Source organism: Penicillium subrubescens, assembly GCF_028828155.1.
Source record: "Penicillium subrubescens strain IBT 31985 chromosome Unknown utg000007l_segment0_segment0, whole genome shotgun sequence".
Lineage (NCBI taxonomy): Eukaryota > Fungi > Ascomycota > Eurotiomycetes > Eurotiales > Aspergillaceae > Penicillium > Penicillium subrubescens.
The window spans coordinates 1-18552 of NW_026643157.1; the positions used below are offsets into that span (position 1 = coordinate 1).

Sequence of the window (18552 nt, forward strand, 5' to 3'; positions counted from 1 at the left end):
AACCCTAAACCCTAAACCCTAAACCCTAAACCCTAAACCCTAAACCCTAAGCGAGTGCTAGAGAAGACAACGTTAGAAGCGGCGGTAAGCTAGATATTATAATCTTGTACATTGATGCTGTTATAGATGCAAGCCGTACTTAGTGGGGTAGCTACCAGTTCCTCATTATACACCAGGAAGCTAATATCGCCTGAGTTCGGTAACCGCAGTCTTGAGGCCAGAGAATAAAGGCCATTGTGGCGAGCAAACCCTGTAACCCTAGGTTGGAGAGGAAGATTAGTTCCATATTTGCTACAGTATTGCAAAATGTGACATTAGACTGACTTAATGAACAGAAGTTTGGGGAAACCTATGTGTGAACAATTCGATAATGATTGGAGTTTAGGGATTTTTCTGCGTGCTGTCGAGAATTCATGAGAATTATCAGGCCTGGACCTTTACATACTGTATCTTTACCAAGCAGAGAGACCGACCACTACCCCTTGGTCTTGGTCTACTGATAACATGCCAGTAAGACGGTAGTATGTAGCTTCTATGAGACCTTCATCTGTGATTAAGTGTTTGGTCGGTTGCTGTCATCTGCCTCCCTTGGAAACCTTAAGCATATATAAAAAATTAACCCCAACCTTCCAAACTTCAATGGGCCTCAATACAGCTCCCCCCATGGGTTACGTCACAAGGCCCCAGGCCACGATCTCTGAATAGTTTCATCTCAGACAATCTCATAACAAGCGTGCACGATAAGATTCTTGCCATCGACCGTCCACTTGACCGAGCCTTGGGAGCGGTCCCAATCATGAGCGACGGCAGGAAAGATCTCCTTAGAGTGAATGGTGTAGACGTAGAGTACACGACGATCAGACTTGTACGAGATACTCTCTATTTGAAAGTAGGCAATATGCCGGCTATCCGGCGAGAATGATGGGCTATTGGAATCGATTGTAATACCATGACGGGTGAGCGGGCTGTCTGGACCGTTTATTAACTCAGGCTCCATGGAAGCGTCGTGCGGAACTATGTAGATATAAGATGCAGGGTGGTGAGCTCGGGGCAGTTCTGGGGCCTTGCTCTTGAAGGCTACCCATATTCCATTTGCAGAAAGATCATAGTCCGAGGAATCCCCAAATGGGGGAGATGGCGATTCAAGATCTTTCATGCCAGCAACGAGATTTCTTAGTGGCGCATCGAGTGAGTAGCGAAGATTTGGCCCCGCTCCCTCCTCCTTTTTGAGGGTGCCGGAGAAGACAGCGTTGAAAGTAGTGGTAAACCAGGTATCCCAATCCCGCACGAAAATATTGTCATAGATGTGAGCCGTACTCAACGGGGTGGCTGCCAGCTCTTTATTATACGCCGTTCCATTTCTGTATGATTGGCCATACACCAGGAATTTAATATCGCCTCGTTCGGTAATCGCGGTCTTGAGGCCAGAAAATAAACCAGGCAAAGACGCCGTCTTGTACCGACTGGATAATTATTAGTGAGGAAAAAAAGCAAAACATACCTAGGGCACACGTACGACTTCTCAAAGCTAGCTGTGTTAGATAACCACAGTTCAATACCACCACGGATATCGGCATTAGTACGGTTGATGTATAACAGGCTTGAATCGTCGGTGCGCAGCCAGATCAACTCGGAGACATTGCTGTCATTTGTGAGCACGGTGATATTGCCACTGTCCAGGCCAACCAAGTTCCAAGATATTGAAGTTTTTTGCGTCTCCCGAGAATATTCGAATGATGAGAACAAAGCCATTTCCTTATGCTTTGTTAATGCTTGAATCGATATCTACAAAGAACGACAGACAACTTACCCCCGAAGGATTTGGGATGAGTCTATCACGGCGTAGAGCTGTAGTAGGCTTTCTAAAATAACCTTAGTAGGATGAATCGTGCCGCTGCCAATCACAGATAGCTATGATTGAAATACGAGGTGGGCTTACTCAGGCGTTAGCGCCTTCACACTCGAGCCAGTGACCAATCCAAGGACCGCCCATGCAATTGAGCGCATCTCCGCAGCCAGATATGTACGTATACGTAAAGGTCAAGAGAAATGTAACAAATAATGGCCGAGCGAGAAAATAGGCCCGAGTTGTGTCCTACTTATGTATCTCTGCATAGCGGGCATCATCGCTAGTTCGGTAGTTTCCCTCAGGGGGCACCCAGTCGGATTGAAACCAATTCTGGAAAGTGATAAGCTTTATGAAATAGGACTCTGCTTCCATAGGTAACAGGAGTGACCTTGAGATAACGTGAAGGGGAATGAATTGGGGATGTTGAGGCAAACCACCACTGTCACTGCACTAATAATATCCACGCTCTAATGCTGCCTATTACGGAAGGTGTAGTAGGCATGAAGTCAACGCCAAGCAGACAAGCCAAAAACACATTGTATACGGGGTTGGGGTTGAGGTTGTATTGCAGCAGCCAAAGGAGGACATGATGGTGGAGATGATAGTGGTGGATGGGTGGATGATGACTTGGTCAATTGGTGTCACCGTGTTGAGCTGGATGAGCAGACATGATCAAAGGAACTGACTGCGCTAGCCCGCTAGCCGGCCTTTATAGGGCGGCACAGTGGAATACATGGACATGAATACCGGGTCTACTGGTACATGCTCTGAATGATCGGCCGTATAAGTACCAAGGTCGTTCCATTGGCTTCAAGCTCCCACGGGAACGCCCCGCCGAACCAGTGAGAAGCAGAGCATATTTGGTCGTCCAAACCGTTCCATGAGTAGAAATTACAATCTTTCTCGCTATCTGGATAAACTTTCAATTTTCTTTTCCCTTTTCTTCTTGCCATTCCTGGTCGTCAGTTCCTTGTCCATCTTCTGGTGATATACACTCTTGCTCCGCTGCCGCTATTATCTTGACTTTGCGTCCCTGATTCGCACAATCATAAATGCTCTAACTGTGCAACAGAACTAATGCCTTTCTACTTTCGATACAACTCACTACCCGACTATACCTAAGACTAGACTAGACGCGATTATCTAATTTAATAGAGGCAGCTGTACTAAGTAGGTATACTAAAGTGTGCGCTTCCGGAGCAGTTCTTATCTACGTATCTATGCTTTTATAGGATACCGTAAATAGTAACCTATTAACAAATACTTATAAAATATCTATAGAAAATAGAGTAAGATATTCGTGGTCGTCAAGAAACAATAACTAGAAAATTAAGGCAGCTGTGTAGTAAGCCTGAGTTATTCCCTCGGTGTCCGATTCGAGAAAGTCGTTATTAGTCTTTTGCCCGGTATATTAGGGTTTTATGTCACGGGCCAGTGCCCGATGTTGGTCACGTGTATCACGGGACCTTAGTATGTTGACGTGGGGAACGCGCGGGATTAACTTCCCCTCCTTAAGCTTTTTGTAAACAGCATGTTGGCCTAGTTAGATTGAATCTAAGTCTTGCTTCAGCCCTTCACATTTTATATACAACAAAAAGAGATCTTCTAATTTTACTGCCTATTTCGCTCGGAAACAAGGTTCGTCTGACCTAAAGGAGGTAAAAGATATAATCTCTCTAAATATCTCGATTGTGTTAGGGGAGAGGTTATAGTAGCCTCCTTTCTTCCTTTCTTACTAGCTACTCGACAGAGGATAGCGTAGATAAAACAACTAAGGGGGATAAGAGGAGTTAGAGGTATATCTAAGAATTGTATATCGAGTGTAGAGTCTATAATAATAGCTTCGGAGAGAATACCTCTGTAAAAAGGGAATAATATAAAAAACCGCTTATTATCGTTAAGAATAACTTATAGCCGGAAATATATACGCGGTGATAACCTCTGATAGGAACGTGCTAAGGGCGAGATCCGCGAAGCCGCTCTTTACTTTGATTATCCTTATCAACGCTATCTTATAAATAGAAGATAATCCTTTATCACTAGAGGCGGCCTGAATTAGTTAGAAATTAATTATAGGCTCGGGATAGAGGCACTATTATAATAACTATACCGAAAGAAACACTAATATTATAATATAAGCTATAAGAGACTCGCTAAATACTATATCCGGGTTATAGAGTCTCCCCTAAAGTAACTGTAGTGCTATAGTGTAGTAATATAATATGTCGACATGAGTGGGTGCATAAGCCCATGCTATCGAACTTGACAGAATGCGACGGAACGTCCACGTGACGACGATCTTCAACGATTGACATCAACAGATTGCACACATGACGAAAGAGCTTCAACACTCTATATTTCTCTTGATTTCTATGAGATTCTAGTCTGACGTATTGCCTCGATTTCATGAAGTTATAAATACTGCCTGTTTTCCATGGCTAGTTGAATCAAGTTTAATGATTGTGATGAAGTTGGAGCATTCTTCTATCATAAGTTAACTTCCGATTCTGAGCCGAATCGTACGACCCTTTCGACCTGACCTATACGATTCTTCGCCAATCGTATACTGATTTGACCAACCGTGCACACTCGCTTGCTTGTGCACGCTGAAGGATTTATGCTGACCCCGTAAATCCGACATAATCCTAGAATATTATTTGACATTTAGATAGATCTAATGAGTAGATAAAAGGATTCAAAAGACCCGATCAAAAAATCTCAAGATTTCGGGTACTTAGGGGGGGGGAACGTATCAACTCGTCCCCCCCCCCCTTTGCCAAGACTTTTTTAGTATGGTCCCCCCCCCCCGGGGACGGGCCCGAATACCTTTAGGAATGTTGGAATGTTAGAATATTGTGGAATATACGGCGGTTGTTATGGCAACACTAACGACCCTCATTACCGCGGGTTGCAAAAATCACGCGGTTAAGGTCGAGGTGACATTCTAAAGTAACCGCAGGAGACGCTTATGCATAGTAGTATGTATACATAAGGGCTTGGCAGAGTTTATGCAAAGGTTGCAAGTACCTCTTGGGGGTGGATTGGCGCTAACCCGAAAGTGGTTTGTGTTGTAGTGCGAGTAACGTTCTTGTAGTGCCATTAACCTGACCCTAATTAAAACTTCAAGTCATTTCGTGGAAATCCAAAAATGGTAGGAACTAACCAAAAATTGCCAATTATGAAGGACACGCTATATGGTATCCATCGCATCATTAGGTTATCTTTACTTGACCTGCCCGCATGTGTGTGTTCCTAATTCTTGCCAGGATACACGCAGATCGGTACTGTTGCGGTTGATTCTGGCAGTTGATGGGTCCCGGACTGGTCTACCAAGAGACAGGTACCAACATTGGGCGAGGTGCACTATGTAGATCAATCTAAAATCCTCTACTCTATGAAATTTTACGGAATCGGCAAGAGAGTGGCCAAGGTAGGCAGCGCTAAAGGACATACCAGTCAGAACCTGCCTAAGTCAATGGGCGATGCAGCCGGCTGGCGGTGTGTGATCTTGTGCCTGGCCTGGGAAGAGTTCAGCCACTGGCCCGAATGGGGTAGACGATAAGAAAGTGATCAACGGTCAGCTAAGTACTTAATTTCTCAAAATAGCTGTTTGAATGACTTGATATGCCAGGGTAAGTGAAATTTGGTAATCTAAGGGAGCAATGTACTAATTCTTACCAAAAAAGGAAGGATCAATGGCGGATGGCTAGCAGTTCCACAGCATATATATTAATCTAGATATTCTCCAGGGTAGGATGTCTTTGTATCAACAGCATCTCGAAAAATACCATTGTCAGTCACACAACTCTTTTCACAATGCAACTCCTCTCTGCATCCTCACTCCTGGTCCTTGCAACTGCCGTCTCTGCGAAGTACTGGAACGTCAACATTTACAGCGACACTGCTTGTAAGAAATACATCTCATCCTGGAGCGACGGTAGCGACCCGTGGACATTCGGTTACAACTACGGCATTCACTGTGCAAAGGTTACCAATGGTCCCGATGGTGGATCCTGTCAGTTTTTTCAGGATGACGGGTGCTCACAGGACATTGGAAATGATGGCAGGGCGCAGGTTGGCGGCAAGGTCGTCACCGTGGGCTACCAGGAGATCAAGTGCTGGACTTGCAGGTCCTGGTAGACTACTCCACGCGAATTTGTGGGGATTAGTGCCGTATGTACCTTCATGGCAATGAATGAGCCGTGCTCATGATTGAGGTGAACTAATGAGATTTGCTACAGGGACGTATAATCAAATTCACAATCCATGACATACGGGCCGCAGAGAAAATCTTGGAAACCGCTGAAGAATCGGATGATGTCCACTTTTTTTGTAGTCTGATTTCAGAGCGCACAGCTATGATTTATCACTGGTTCCTTCAGCTAGCTTGAATCTGTTGCAGAACGCCAGTTTCTTTCTGCAAATATTCACCTGTGTCTCCTTGCTGTTTCGCACACTGACTACGGCACTACTTTCTATTATGTCCTGTGTCCAACACATTTTGTGCGGACAATCAACGCCTTGGAAACAAAACCCTCTGGAAATCTTTTATAATCCCTCTCGTAAATGATTCCCGTACTCCCACTTGTCGTCTCGATAGACTATCCCGCACTCTGTGTACGGCCTATCATAAGACTTATACCAGAACCTTGGAGATGTAGTGTTGCAAGATCCAAAGCGATTCTAGGTTCAGTGTCGCCCCATTGTCCATTCACTTCTCCAAAGTCCCTTCGAGCTCCGAAAATTAGCTTTAGGGGTAATTCGGATGGAGCCCAGCGACCAGCGCCCTTCACCCAGCCGGGGAAGCTGAGCGTGAACGATCGCTGATCGCTGCCGAGTCAGGGATTTGCATAGAGTCCGCCCCCACCTCAGCTGAGTCTTGGTTACTCCACCCAATAAGCCCGCTTTAATTATTTCTCACCGAGTCACCAGCAAGAACTAACATATCGTACGCCTGGCGCTTTCTCGCCCCAAAATCTCCATTTCCATCTCAAACGTCGTTTAAGTGTCGGTTAGCCATCCGCTCACAACAAGAAACCTTCCCGTTCTAAGTTATTACATTAATGAAAGATAATACATCTACTCAGTGTTATCGCTATGCTTAAAGTACGGAACCCATCCGATTTCGTTGTCGCCGCATACCTCCCGTCGTCCGCAGCCCAAGGGCCCATAGCTGACCAGCACGAGCACGAGCAGTAGGTCTAACCATGGGAATCGATATAACTGCCAAAGCTGCATCACAAACATGTTTTTATACCGGGTGTGGTCCTCGCGTTGGCGATATTTCAATGCGACAGTCCTAGTTTTTCTTTTCGTCTATCTGACCTGCACACCATCGAGGGCAAAATCATGGCCGAGGTCGTGGCCACGGAGACTAACGTCCAATCGGTCACAAAGCACCACTCACGATCGCATCCCACTCACTGTGATCCTAGCGGCCATCAAAAAAGATAATTTAACACTCCTAAACCAAGACTCCGGCCTAAGCCATGGCGACACGCAGATTGTCTACGTTGCTGACGATCCAAATGCCACCCACACCGTCCCAATCAACAAAGGCAACGAAGCCATGGTCTATCTTACCTACTTAATCGACCACTATGATTCCCTTCCAGATCTTATGGTCTTTATGCATGCCGGACGCACCTCCTGGCATAACAACATCCTCCTGCATCTGAAATCCTCCTCGCTCATCCAGCGCCTACGCAGACCGCACGTGCGCGATGCAGGCTTCGTTAATCTTCGCTGCGACGCTACAAATACGTGTACTGAAATCCAATATGCAGTTCACGGCCAGTATCCGGCGTCAGTTTTTACTAGGAAAGGCATAGACTACTTGCCCCAACTTGAGCTTGAATATGCCGAGTTTAATCGGTTGTGGGACGGGATTTTTCCCGGCCAGCCCGTGCCATCGGCGATCGGAACACACACCGGGGCGCAATTTGCGCTTACCCGTGACATAGCTCTGCGGGTGTCACTGGCAGAGCTGAAACGGCTACGACAGTGGATCGTCGATACGGATCTGACTTCGAAGAGTGCAGGGGCAGTGTTCGAGGTTGTTTGGCATATGCTTTTCCTAGGAACCCAGGCATCCGTGATTTGCCCTGCGCCGCTGGAGTGTTATTGCGCGCTTTATGAGATCTGTATCCAGGCTGTCAACAAGGATGCGGATCGCCTGCTGGATGATGTGTCCCAGGAGGGATATCGTGCTTACGAGATGGGCCGTGATCTAGGTCGAATACAGCGTCTTATAGGACAGAGCCCGAGTGATGAGCGTGATGGTGAGCTAGAGAGCATCTCGGGAAGTCGTATCGGGCCTGATTTAGCGGGGCTTTCGAAGTATACTGCTGATATAGATATGTACATTGCGAAGACAACTGAACGTTTAAATCGAATAGTCAAGGAGGCGGATGCTGCTGGACTGTGACATTGACATATCACCGCGAGATGCACATTTAGTCGTCGAACATTATATCTTGCGGGCAGAGCTTAAATCACAACTTGTAGCCTAGAGCGTATGAATCGAGCATTCCTCGAAGTGCAACTATGGTCGGCCAGAAGTCTCAATCTATGCGTTATCGGGTACTTTGTGTGAAAGGCTGTCATGTTCATAGTATAAGAACAGGAATTCTCCCTGACTTCAGGCGAAGACGATCGCAGTTGACGACTGCCCAGGTTCCATCCATAAGTTATCCCTAGATGACTGTTATAAAATTAACTATACTGAAGATTAAAATCAAACTCTAACCACAAAATTGAAGTCGGACTTTTTATGTCTATGGCGATGTTTTCGTTGGATGGAGGAATAAAAGGAGCAGGGTTGAGTTGAATAGCATAGCGCCATTGAATCTGCTAGGCATCGCTCGGCTCGCTGACCACATACACATTACCACGATCACCTTGGTCCATTTAAAGAATTGTTCTTTTCGGCATAATAGTCGTTGACACTCTTAATTTCCCGTTGTTTTGAACACCTAACCAGGCCCTTACAAATATTTCATATTTTACGGACCCTCGCTCCGCGAAATATGGAATATATTTTGTAAGGGGCCGGTTACATAGGTGCTGGGGTATGTTTCTTCACGTAATTTTCATATGACGATGTCCAGCTAACATGGCATTAGTGTCTCTCCAACAGGGGAAGGGCTTAGCTCCGATAACGAGTATATTTTCCTGTTCAGTATGGCAATCGAAAAATGCGCACTTCCTGAATTAAGCTTGACATCGATAAAGTAACAACAACTGAGTTTTATTCCTCATTTTCCATTTTTAGATCTTTGCCAGATTATGCCAAGACGCCCAGGCAGGAGGAGCAATTGAGTGACGTCATACGGTCTTCCGGGACCGTCGTCCATACGGAAGCTATCACGGGTACATAGTTAGATGTAGTACACATATATATCATGGAACACGTTCTGAACCGTCTTCCATGTATCCTAAGTTGTACTCATTATACCCCACAACAAGCAAGCAATGCGAATGGCAGCACGAAAAATACTGCAATAGTATGATCACTCACTCTGAAAAAGGTAGTCCGTAAGGCCCTATACAGAAATACCAGACGAGAGGGGCCCAAGCGCACTACCTCGGCTCAACTAAGTACTCATGGGATAGAGAATAATAAAGTGGGTGAGCTTATCCTCAACTGATGATTGATCCGATTGTAGAATAGATCTCTTTCAAATCTCAAAGGCGAACCACGCTGTCAAAACTCGCAATTACCTAATGTCAAATACAACTGTAACATGTGCTCTGCAGAAAGGTCCAACAAGAACAAGTGGGGCATGAATTAATATTGAAATTGCGAAACGTGCCCAATCATCTACCAAGAATCAATACCAAGACCGCCAAGCAGCAGGGATTGTTAGCAGGATAGGATTTAGACCCCAAAAGCACGCCCCATCACCTGTAGAATGACATTAACTATAAAGAGAGACCTTAGAAAGCTGTCCTAGCCCCCATTTCCGCGTCCTGCTGGTGAAAGCCTGATTCATTTTCATAATCCTTTTGACGCTGTCCTTGAGCCACTGGGGATTACAAAGCCAAAACATGCTTCTCCCATTTCTTTACCACGTCGCCAGTATTTTCATATTTGCTGGCCCAATTAAAGCCGCCACATGCTATAATCCCGACCGAACCGTAGCGTCAAACTCTGTGCCCTGCAGCAGCGATCAAACTACCTTTTGCTGCATGACGGGCGCGATCTGTCTCAGCACCGGCTATTGCCTCAGTGTGGCCACCCAGCCCTTAATGCTATATCGTGGATCCTGCACGAATTCTGAATGGGGAAGCTCCTGTGCTTATTACTGCGGTTCGTTGCTGTCAGTATCTAGAAAAAAAACCACCTGACTCATATATCGCGTATAGTGAATTATCAGACCGGTACAAACGCCCCAATTGTCAGCGTGGGACTGAATGACAACAGCCGGGCAATTTACTGCTGCGGCTATCAAAGCGAATATAGCAATGCTACTAGATGTTCTAATGGAGATGCTCCATTTGTGCTCGAGGATGGCAATATGATCTTTGGTCGGGCCGCGTTATTCAATGCTACGGCTAGTCGGCCCGATCCGTCCTCCACAAGTGCTTCAGTTGCGTCCATGACCGGGACCACTAATACCGCGGGCGGAAACGAAGAGTGCCACTCCCCCCACAGCAACAGCACGGCAATCGGGGTTGGCGTCGGCGTTCCACTGGGCGTTCTGGCTCTCTGTTCCTTGGCTTGGGCTCTTACTGAGCGACGACGAAGTAGGTCAAACCAACGGACCGATACTGGAGCCGCACAAGAGACTGGACGGGTGTATATGCCTCCGCGGCGAAAATGTGGTCCAACGGAATTGGACCATCCGACCAGTACGAACTCTGATTCCTTGGTCAACTCCCCTGTTGTGGAGATTATGGGATCTGAAGCACGACGAGAATAGAGTGATGCTTAGTTCGTCAAGACCCAAGTCAGGTAATTGTTTGAAGTTGATGTAATACATGTGTTGAGATCAATCAATACAATAGTAATTTCGTACATCTAATTTCATGCCTGCATCTCGGCCTATTCTTCGCAGGCTCATTTTTTAAAGTGGATATTTCCTGCTCCAGGTGTAATGCCTGCATTCGCGTCTGCATTTTTATACTTCGGTCGGGTTCAAGCTCGATATTGCACTTCAGGAAACAATTATGATAGTTATAAAGAAGCATTTGCTAAGCGGATTTGGCTCCACCCGTCTAAAATACTAGAACAAAAAAGTCTCCATGGCGGCAACGGTGGCTTCTAGCGGGGTTGGCTTCTTGGAGGGGAGACTTGGCCAGGGTTCACTGGGATATCAAGTACCGGACTTTGAGTCCAGGGCCGCATGAAAGCAGGACAGCGATGCTCTAGGGTAGACACAGCGGTCCCATAGTTTAAGCTACTCCAGGCATGGTTTAGTTACAGAAGCCCCATGCAAGATCAACAATGTAGCATTTCTAAGTACATATTATGATAATGGAGAGGAAAATATGTATTGAAGGCGGGAAAAAGCGAGGAGACCATATAAACAGAATACTTGAAGCAGGAGGCGTCACCATATTAATCACATATGAGCAGTCAAAGCTGGTTCACTACCTTTCAGAAACGGGCTGCGGTACTAAAAATGATCGAATAACCTTATATTAAGACGAATTTCAATTTAATTGTTGTTCAAGATGGGAGCGAGAACTGGATGAAGCAGTGTTCAAAAAGGCCATACGAATAGGCCGCTCTGGTTATGCATTATGTCTAACACGGCCGTTATTCTCAGCACACAGTATACGCAGTTCTGTCTATTCGAAGTTTCGATGGGGTAATTTCGTTATCAAGACGTAATCGTACCTAACATAAAGACTATGGAACGATTTCGATTTAAGAATTTTTGATCTTCTTTTCGCAAACAACATGTTTCAATCTCAATTACACATGGTTTTGGCTTGGTCCGTGGAACATGGATGGTATTCAAATCATTCCTCGGGGCCGTGCGTTCCATCCTACGAGAATGCGCTGGATGAAAAATCAGTGCCAGAACCGGAATAGTTTGGATCAGCCCATCTAGAACACCCAGGATTTGAATCACTCTCCCAAGGTGAAGACCATAGGCAAAGAGATGGTGGAGGAAGTGGCAATGGTGGTACGCGACCACGATATTCATCGTTGCCACACAGTATTAATTTAAAACAAGAGAGTGTAGTCTAGGACTCGATATACAAAATACATCACCACTGTCATCTGAAAGTCTCTATAGAGAGTAGGTCACTGGTGATCCGCTCAGCTTGAAGTATCCGGGCTGAAGAGTCTGGTAGACTCCACTGGGGTCATAGATACTGGCAATCTTCCGTAGGCGCTCTTTGTTGGCCTCTCCGTAACCTGCAATCGGGTCTTGGAACATGCTTGCGTAGTTCATGTAGATGTATTCGTTGTAAATACCCATGTCCTCGGCCTTTGCGATGACTTGGGTCAAGAAACTGTGAATCCACTCGTAGACTGTGTCATCGTCGGATTGATCATCCCACCAGAAAGCAACATGCATGAGATGGACGGGGCCCTTAGAAGCATCGAGTCCTAGAGCATTACCGCCATAATTGGTCATATTCTTCAGCATTGGAATGGTGATACCTTGATAGATAATCACGGGGTTAGCACCCTTGAGGTTTATCACCTGAGGGATCAATGAAATGAACAGATCCACGACCCAGTTGCTGAACTCCTCGTTGAGCTGCACGGCAATGGGCCAGTACACCTCGCGGTATCCGAACGGATTATCGGCTTCAAGGTACTTGACGTATTCGACAAGTGTTTTGGAGCTGGTAGAATCTGCGATCGCAGGGATGCTTCGGTACTGCTGGAAGATCACCGGGTCGGCAACATCCTCAACATATGTGAGCTCAGCCGTGGCGAGATTTGTGCCTTGGCTTTGGAGGAATGCCACGTATTGTTGAGCCTTGCCGTCTACTGTGGCGTTGTTCACGACGTTGATGAACGCGTTGACAACCTCGGTAAAGTAGTTCTCGGTAAAGATTCTGGCACCTCCACGCATCTTTGGGCACGGAATGGTGTAGAGATTGTACTTGGTGACCAGGCCAAAGTTGTTTCCACCACCACGAAGGGCCCAGTATAAGTCAGGCAAGACACTCTCACTTGCCGTGACGATGATACCCGTGGCAGTGACAACCTAGTAACTGTAAGTATCTAGATCCGTCAACGAAGTAGATGACAGATTGAGATTTGACTTACCTCAAAGCTCTGGACATTATCAAGGGCCCAACCATACAAATTGGAATGGTAGGAGATTCCGCCGCCCAACACAAAGCCACCGACACCGATGCTAGAAGCGCGACCACCAATAGTGGCTAGTCCGTACGGTTCCAATGCTGAGTATACTGACAGCCAGTTGTTACCAGGCTCGATTGAAGCGATCGACTTATCTCCATTGAGCGTGACCGCATTCATATCCTTGAACCAAATGCTGATTCCTCCAGCACTGCTTGAAGCTCCCGAAAACGCCGCATGGCCACCACTTCTGGCGGCAAACGGGCAGCCTGTCAAGCGAGACAGGAGAACGGCTATGCTAACTTGTGTGTTCACCGAGGGCCGGAAGACACAGTAGGGCTGAACTTCCTCCTGCTGCTCGGACCAGAAGGAATTGGTGAAATTGTTGTAGTGTGTCGTGTTTTGTGTGTTCAGTTTTTGAGATCCGAAAAGAAACTTCAAGCTGCCGCACTATATCACCGTCAAGTCAGCACATAGAGATGCAAGAGCGCAATGAGTTCAACTTTAATGGTTCCAACTTACCGCCGCAGCACATGCGCCTTCAGTTGACCGTGCTTGGATGCCACTGAATGACTTCAATGCAGGAATGCTCGACACGTCTACACCAAGCTGCTCAAGTCCCTCAGTGACATTGAAATTCGGTGATTCAATCACATCGGCATTCACGAGAGCTATCCCGCCAGCCGCGACTAGGGCGCCAAACAAGGACCAAGCACGCATAATTGCACGGTGTTGATTCCAAAAATGGTGAAGACGCCGTTCTAAGACAATCACATCCGCAGCCAGGAAAACGAAGAGCAAAAGACAAAAGAATGGAATGATCGCTTCTTAAATTGCCTGCGTTGGGTGGCCTAAGGGGCCTACGGCTTCGGTCGGATGAACCTCCGCTAACCGATCGCTAACCGATCGCTAACCGATCATACATTAATCAAATGGTGAATAGCTTCAGGGGTGTGAGCTAAGCTGCCATTCTAATTTAGGCCCATGACAAAATTGACTCGGATCTCTAAGCGAGGCGGCGGAACCCGACCGTGGAGATTCAAGCGAAGCACGAATTGATTGTTTGTTGTTGTTCGAAAAATCTAGCGTATTGGCTAGGACTGAAAGACACGCGCCAGCTTCATGATCCCTGTACTTTGTGCATTGGTACGGCGCACCCAATTAAAACCATCACCGTCAGTGGTGGAAATCTCGACTTGTCCCGATCTTTCACGCATCGGCTTCGCGCCCTTGTCCATGCCCACAATCTTGTTGTTCTGTATAAGTGCAGGGAACCCCTGTCCAAAACTCCTCGCTAACTTGTTGCGTACTCCGTCCGTGTTACAGTTTTGGCCCCATTGGCCCCAAAATCCTTAGAATTATGTTACATCGCGTCGTTTCGGTGACCTTTGTCGGCCCGTCTCGGTACCTACTACTTGTAATTGTCTTGTTGAGTATGCTGAGGGAATCTAGTGCCAGGGGAGGGCATTGTAACCATGCCGTGAGTGGCACGCCACCGCACAAGTCTATGCATGGAACCTCATACAGACTGTTTTCTCTGCATATGACCCTGGCAAGCCCAGGTTTTATAGCTCCGTTAGTCGTGTTAATTACCGACACGGGGCAACGAAGGATTTTTGACACGTGGGCCTAAGCCCACGAGTTCGGCTGCAGAATCGAGATATAGGCTGGGATTCCCATTCATGCTCAAAGGCATGGTAATGCCTTTCCATATGTACGGCGGACAGCCACTGCAAGCGTCGCGCACAAATTCACCCCGGCCTTTCGCAGCCGCGCAGTCGACAAGTGATGGGAGCGAACTCAGTCTCCACTAAAGGTACCTTTGGTCCAGAAACCATCAAAGGCACCGGCATTGCCCTGATCGTTCTCACTTCGCTCGTTGTAGTTACGCGCTTCGCTGGTTCAATTCGTCGATTCAAGGACATTAAGCCGGAGGATTGTTTTCTCCTTGTTGCTTACTTATTCTTTCTGACACTGGGCATCCTCTATGTCTATATTGCACCTGCTATTTTCCGACTGGCATCTCTCGAAGCTGGATTGATACCATATTATCCGACCGTTTTGGAGGACTCGATACGACTGCAGATTGTCTTTTTTGTCACAACTTCCTCGTTATGGATCTGTTTGTGGATGATTAAGTTCTCGCTGTTGTCGATGTACAAGCGACTCCTGGTTGGGAAAACGTATATTACCGTGTGGTGGATTATTACAGTTTCTTGCATCATGGTACGAGGATTTCAGTCCTTGATCTGCTACGTTCAATACTAAATCAACCCCAGCTCCTGATTGGCTGTATTCTGTCCTCCTGGTTCTCGTGTTCGAGTTTCCATGCATGGTTTACCGCAGGAGCATGCAGCACGCCGCGAGATCACCGCGCGGCCGTAATCAGTCTTTATTTTGCATATGCAGTAGACATCATAACTGACCTCGCAAGTGAGTGTTCATCTATAGGACATGTCAGAACCCCCTATAATTAATGTCATATTCCAGTCATGGCCCTGCCTATACGACTTATTTGGCATTTGAGAATGCAATTGAAGCAGAAATTGAGCATTGGTGGCCTATTTTGTTTTGGCTGGATCTGCATCATCATCGCAACAATTCGGGTCGTGCAGCTAGGGAGCGCTTCCAATGAATCTTCTAGTGGTACACCCGCCCCATCATGGTTGGCAATGTGGGGAATTATCGAAGCCTCAATTGGTATGTGTCTGCATGATGAATTCATTAGGCTCTGGGCCTTGATTACTGACTATTCTTATAGCTGTGATGATCGGCTGCTGCCCTGGCCTCTACCGTGTCGTCAAGTCTGTCATATCTCCATCGAAAACCTCGTACCAATATAACTCATACAACGCGCGTGGATGTGGTCTTAGTGGTATGCCGTCGCATAGATCAGGTGGTCTGAATATTGCTTTGACGGATATCTCGGGGAAAGATGGAGTGTTTCAGTCTGCCAGCGCCTACCGTTCCTCGAGTCCTTCTAGCAGTCAAGAGCAGTTGGCACATGGAAATGGTCGAGGGGTTATCCTCGTTAACCATGGGATTGAAGTCACGATTGGGGAACGGACACATGACTTCGAACGAATGGAATACAGGAAATCGGACCATTCTTTATAATATACGCATGAGATTACCGATAGAAGAACCACCTCTCATTTATCAGCTTTCGATACCCGCGATTTTATTCGGTCTTATGATAGCTAAAAGAATTATATCACTTCAAAAGGAATACCAAGACAATGTGGACATGAACCTCTAGAACATTTGTCTTGTTCTCATCTCAATTGGCAGGAAGCACATAAACAAAGCGGACAACCAGATTCCACCAGCTCCAAGCCAAAGTACACCGGACGTCCCCTCCGCGATAAATCTTTGACCAGCTATTGGGGCCACAACACTCGTTATACGCCCTAAGCAAGAGAGCATTCCACTCGCGCTTGCACGGTAAGTTGTATTGAACATTTCTGGGGCGGAGGCATACAGGACCGCGTTAAAGTACTGCATTGTCAGCTTTAGGTAGTCTGATAACTCTAAGGCCAGTGTCGCGGTAAGAGCTCCAAGTATTCCCGGCAGATAGATGTAAATGTATTGACGATAGGTCTCTGTCACGTTACCGCCGCTGCCATTGTCACGGAGCAATACGATTGGCAGGAATGAGCCCGCTAGAGTGAAGGACCAGTAATCACCCTCATTGACGTGAGAAGATAATATTCTAGTATATCAGGGATTGGCTTACCATATAGGCAATGGCCAGGAGAGCAAAAGTGAAACACTGAAGCTTGCATAGGAACAAACCACGTAGAAACCTGAATCTCTCAACCACACTTGATGTGGCCGCTTCAGGACTCTGATATGTATCAGCGTCTGAGTCAGTAAGCTGGAATTCCGCGAGGCTGGGTGTCGGCATAGGGGCTTTGTTAAACTTAGAAATCCTATGGAGTACGCCAATAGCATCTTGATCGCGACCCTGGCTGATCAGGAACTTCAGCGATTCATGGAAAGTAAATACTAGATAACGGGCAACAAACACAATAAATGTAATCGCTCCAATAGTAATCACTTCGTAACGCCAGCCCATATTACTCAAGACGGTGCAACATGCATCGTCCGGTTTAAGACCAGCAGAGTTACAAGCGGGCAATTCCACGTCGCATCTATACTTAGCAGCAGTGCCGAAGGCAATAGCGGATGCAACAACAATCCCTATAGGTTGCCAGATACCCAGTAAAGGAACGAGAAATCGACGATTCTATGGCAGAAACACCAGAGCTATGGCTGCGTCAATGGGAATGTTGTCCCCAAGCCCAATGGATGAGAGAAAGTAGACGGCACAAATTGCGGGGTAGTTTTTTTGGACCGCAGCCAGTAGTTGAATATTGCCGAGATCAGTTCCTTTGCACATATTCCTTTACGCATATGAGATAGTAAAAAACATCATACCAATAGCATTGCAAAGACAGAAGTGATCAGGCATGTTAGGTTGAAAGCCCATTTGCGACCAATTATATCCGTAACGATGCCAAACGAGAACCCTCCAATTCTAAGTGTACATTAGCAACGGGAATTCTAGAATCTGGTATCAATGAGAACTCACGCAAGCTCAAGTTGTACATTTCTATTTCGAATTCCGGCAAGCTAAGCAGGATCAGGACGGGGGCAACCTGGATGGGCAATAGGCAATAAAAAACCCTAACAAGGCTGACAGTTGTGTCGTCACACTAGATATAGAGTAGCAATCGAGGTAGACAGCCCGATATTTCGTTGCCTCAATACTGGGATTTCGGAATTTATGACGAAGGAGATAATTCATGAGGGAAGGAGGAGGGACAGTGCTTGGAATAGAGAGGTATGTGGCCAAGATGTCGCAAAATGCGCGAGAGTTTATCAATTCGGCTAGTCATAGATTTCCATGCGTTACGGAATCATAATTCTCAAGGCATTAACTCTGTCTATGTTTTATGTCTCTTTAGGGGCCTTTGTCGGGTTACGGGGCTCAGAGTTCTTTGGGGACATCTTGCTGTCTATACCGCAATGCTTCAATTGAAATAAGGCACCAAGAGTTGCGAACGCGCCCCGAATACTCAAGGAAAATAAATCTAATATATGTATCAGAGCTCTTTGGCGGGCTCTAGAGATATTTCTGTTGTAATTCGAGTTTCCTTTTATGTATTTTCTCCCTGTTAACCTGCAGACGAGGGCGCCCTTCTTTGCAGGGGGCTTTTCAACCCGCAGAACCACGAAACGAGCTATACTCCCTACCAAAGTTTCGCGGTTACACTTCTAGGTTTGATTGCTGTAGCGTACATCAATATTGCCTGTGCGGTGTTTGTTGGACTGAGTGAGTTCCAATACAAAAGAATCGTGCTTTCTAGTGGAAATACGCTGACCTATAGATAAAGGCTAGCCCTTTCCTCGGCATAGAGACTCT

At 46.5% G+C, this 18552-nt stretch overlaps 7 protein-coding genes across 7 annotated transcripts; 4 read left to right on the forward strand and 3 right to left on the reverse strand.

The window, feature by feature from the left end:
- Nucleotides 1–712: 712 nt before the first annotated feature.
- Nucleotides 713–2007, reverse strand: N7473_009749 (Dipeptidyl-peptidase 5; the record flags this gene model as incomplete). Its single annotated transcript, XM_057155688.1, has 4 exons — nt 713–1463; nt 1517–1672; nt 1811–1894; nt 1940–2007. The coding sequence occupies 4 exons, from the start codon at nt 2005–2007 to the stop codon at nt 713–715; spliced, it is 1059 nt and encodes a 352-aa protein (XP_057004343.1).
- Nucleotides 2008–5665: 3658 nt separating this feature from the next.
- N7473_009750 (uncharacterized protein) lies at nt 5666–5989 on the forward strand (the record flags this gene model as incomplete). Its single annotated transcript, XM_057155689.1, has 1 exon — nt 5666–5989. The coding sequence occupies one exon, from the start codon at nt 5666–5668 to the stop codon at nt 5987–5989; it is 324 nt and encodes a 107-aa protein (XP_057004344.1).
- Nucleotides 5990–7198: 1209 nt separating this feature from the next.
- On the forward strand, nt 7199–8276 carry N7473_009751 (DUF3431 domain-containing protein; the record flags this gene model as incomplete). The annotated part of the gene is given in 2 exon segments (XM_057155690.1): nt 7199–7274; nt 7285–8276. The coding sequence occupies 2 exon segments, from the start codon at nt 7199–7201 to the stop codon at nt 8274–8276; spliced, it is 1068 nt and encodes a 355-aa protein (XP_057004345.1).
- Nucleotides 8277–9809: 1533 nt separating this feature from the next.
- On the forward strand, nt 9810–10967 carry N7473_009752 (uncharacterized protein). Its single transcript, XM_057155691.1, has 2 exons — nt 9810–10160; nt 10217–10967. Exons 1-2 carry the CDS (start codon nt 9899–9901, stop codon nt 10771–10773), a joined length of 819 nt encoding a protein of 272 aa, XP_057004346.1. The 5' UTR covers nt 9810–9898; the 3' UTR covers nt 10774–10967.
- Nucleotides 10968–11875: 908 nt separating this feature from the next.
- N7473_009753 (FAD-binding oxidoreductase) lies at nt 11876–14027 on the reverse strand. The gene is made up of 3 exons (XM_057155692.1): nt 13647–14027; nt 13089–13574; nt 11876–13026 (listed from the first exon to the last, which is right to left on the reverse strand). Exons 1-3 carry the CDS (start codon nt 13842–13844, stop codon nt 12094–12096), a joined length of 1617 nt encoding a protein of 538 aa, XP_057004347.1. The 5' UTR covers nt 13845–14027; the 3' UTR covers nt 11876–12093.
- Nucleotides 14028–14912: 885 nt separating this feature from the next.
- Nucleotides 14913–16241, forward strand: N7473_009754 (uncharacterized protein; the record flags this gene model as incomplete). The annotated part of the gene is made up of 4 exons (XM_057155693.1): nt 14913–15350; nt 15404–15557; nt 15615–15824; nt 15886–16241. The coding sequence occupies 4 exons, from the start codon at nt 14913–14915 to the stop codon at nt 16239–16241; spliced, it is 1158 nt and encodes a 385-aa protein (XP_057004348.1).
- Nucleotides 16242–16379: 138 nt separating this feature from the next.
- Nucleotides 16380–17526, reverse strand: N7473_009755 (uncharacterized protein; the record flags this gene model as incomplete). The annotated part of the gene is given in 3 exon segments (XM_057155694.1): nt 16380–16811; nt 16861–17373; nt 17389–17526. The coding sequence occupies 3 exon segments, from the start codon at nt 17524–17526 to the stop codon at nt 16380–16382; spliced, it is 1083 nt and encodes a 360-aa protein (XP_057004349.1).
- Between the last annotated feature and the right edge of the window lie 1026 nt (nt 17527–18552).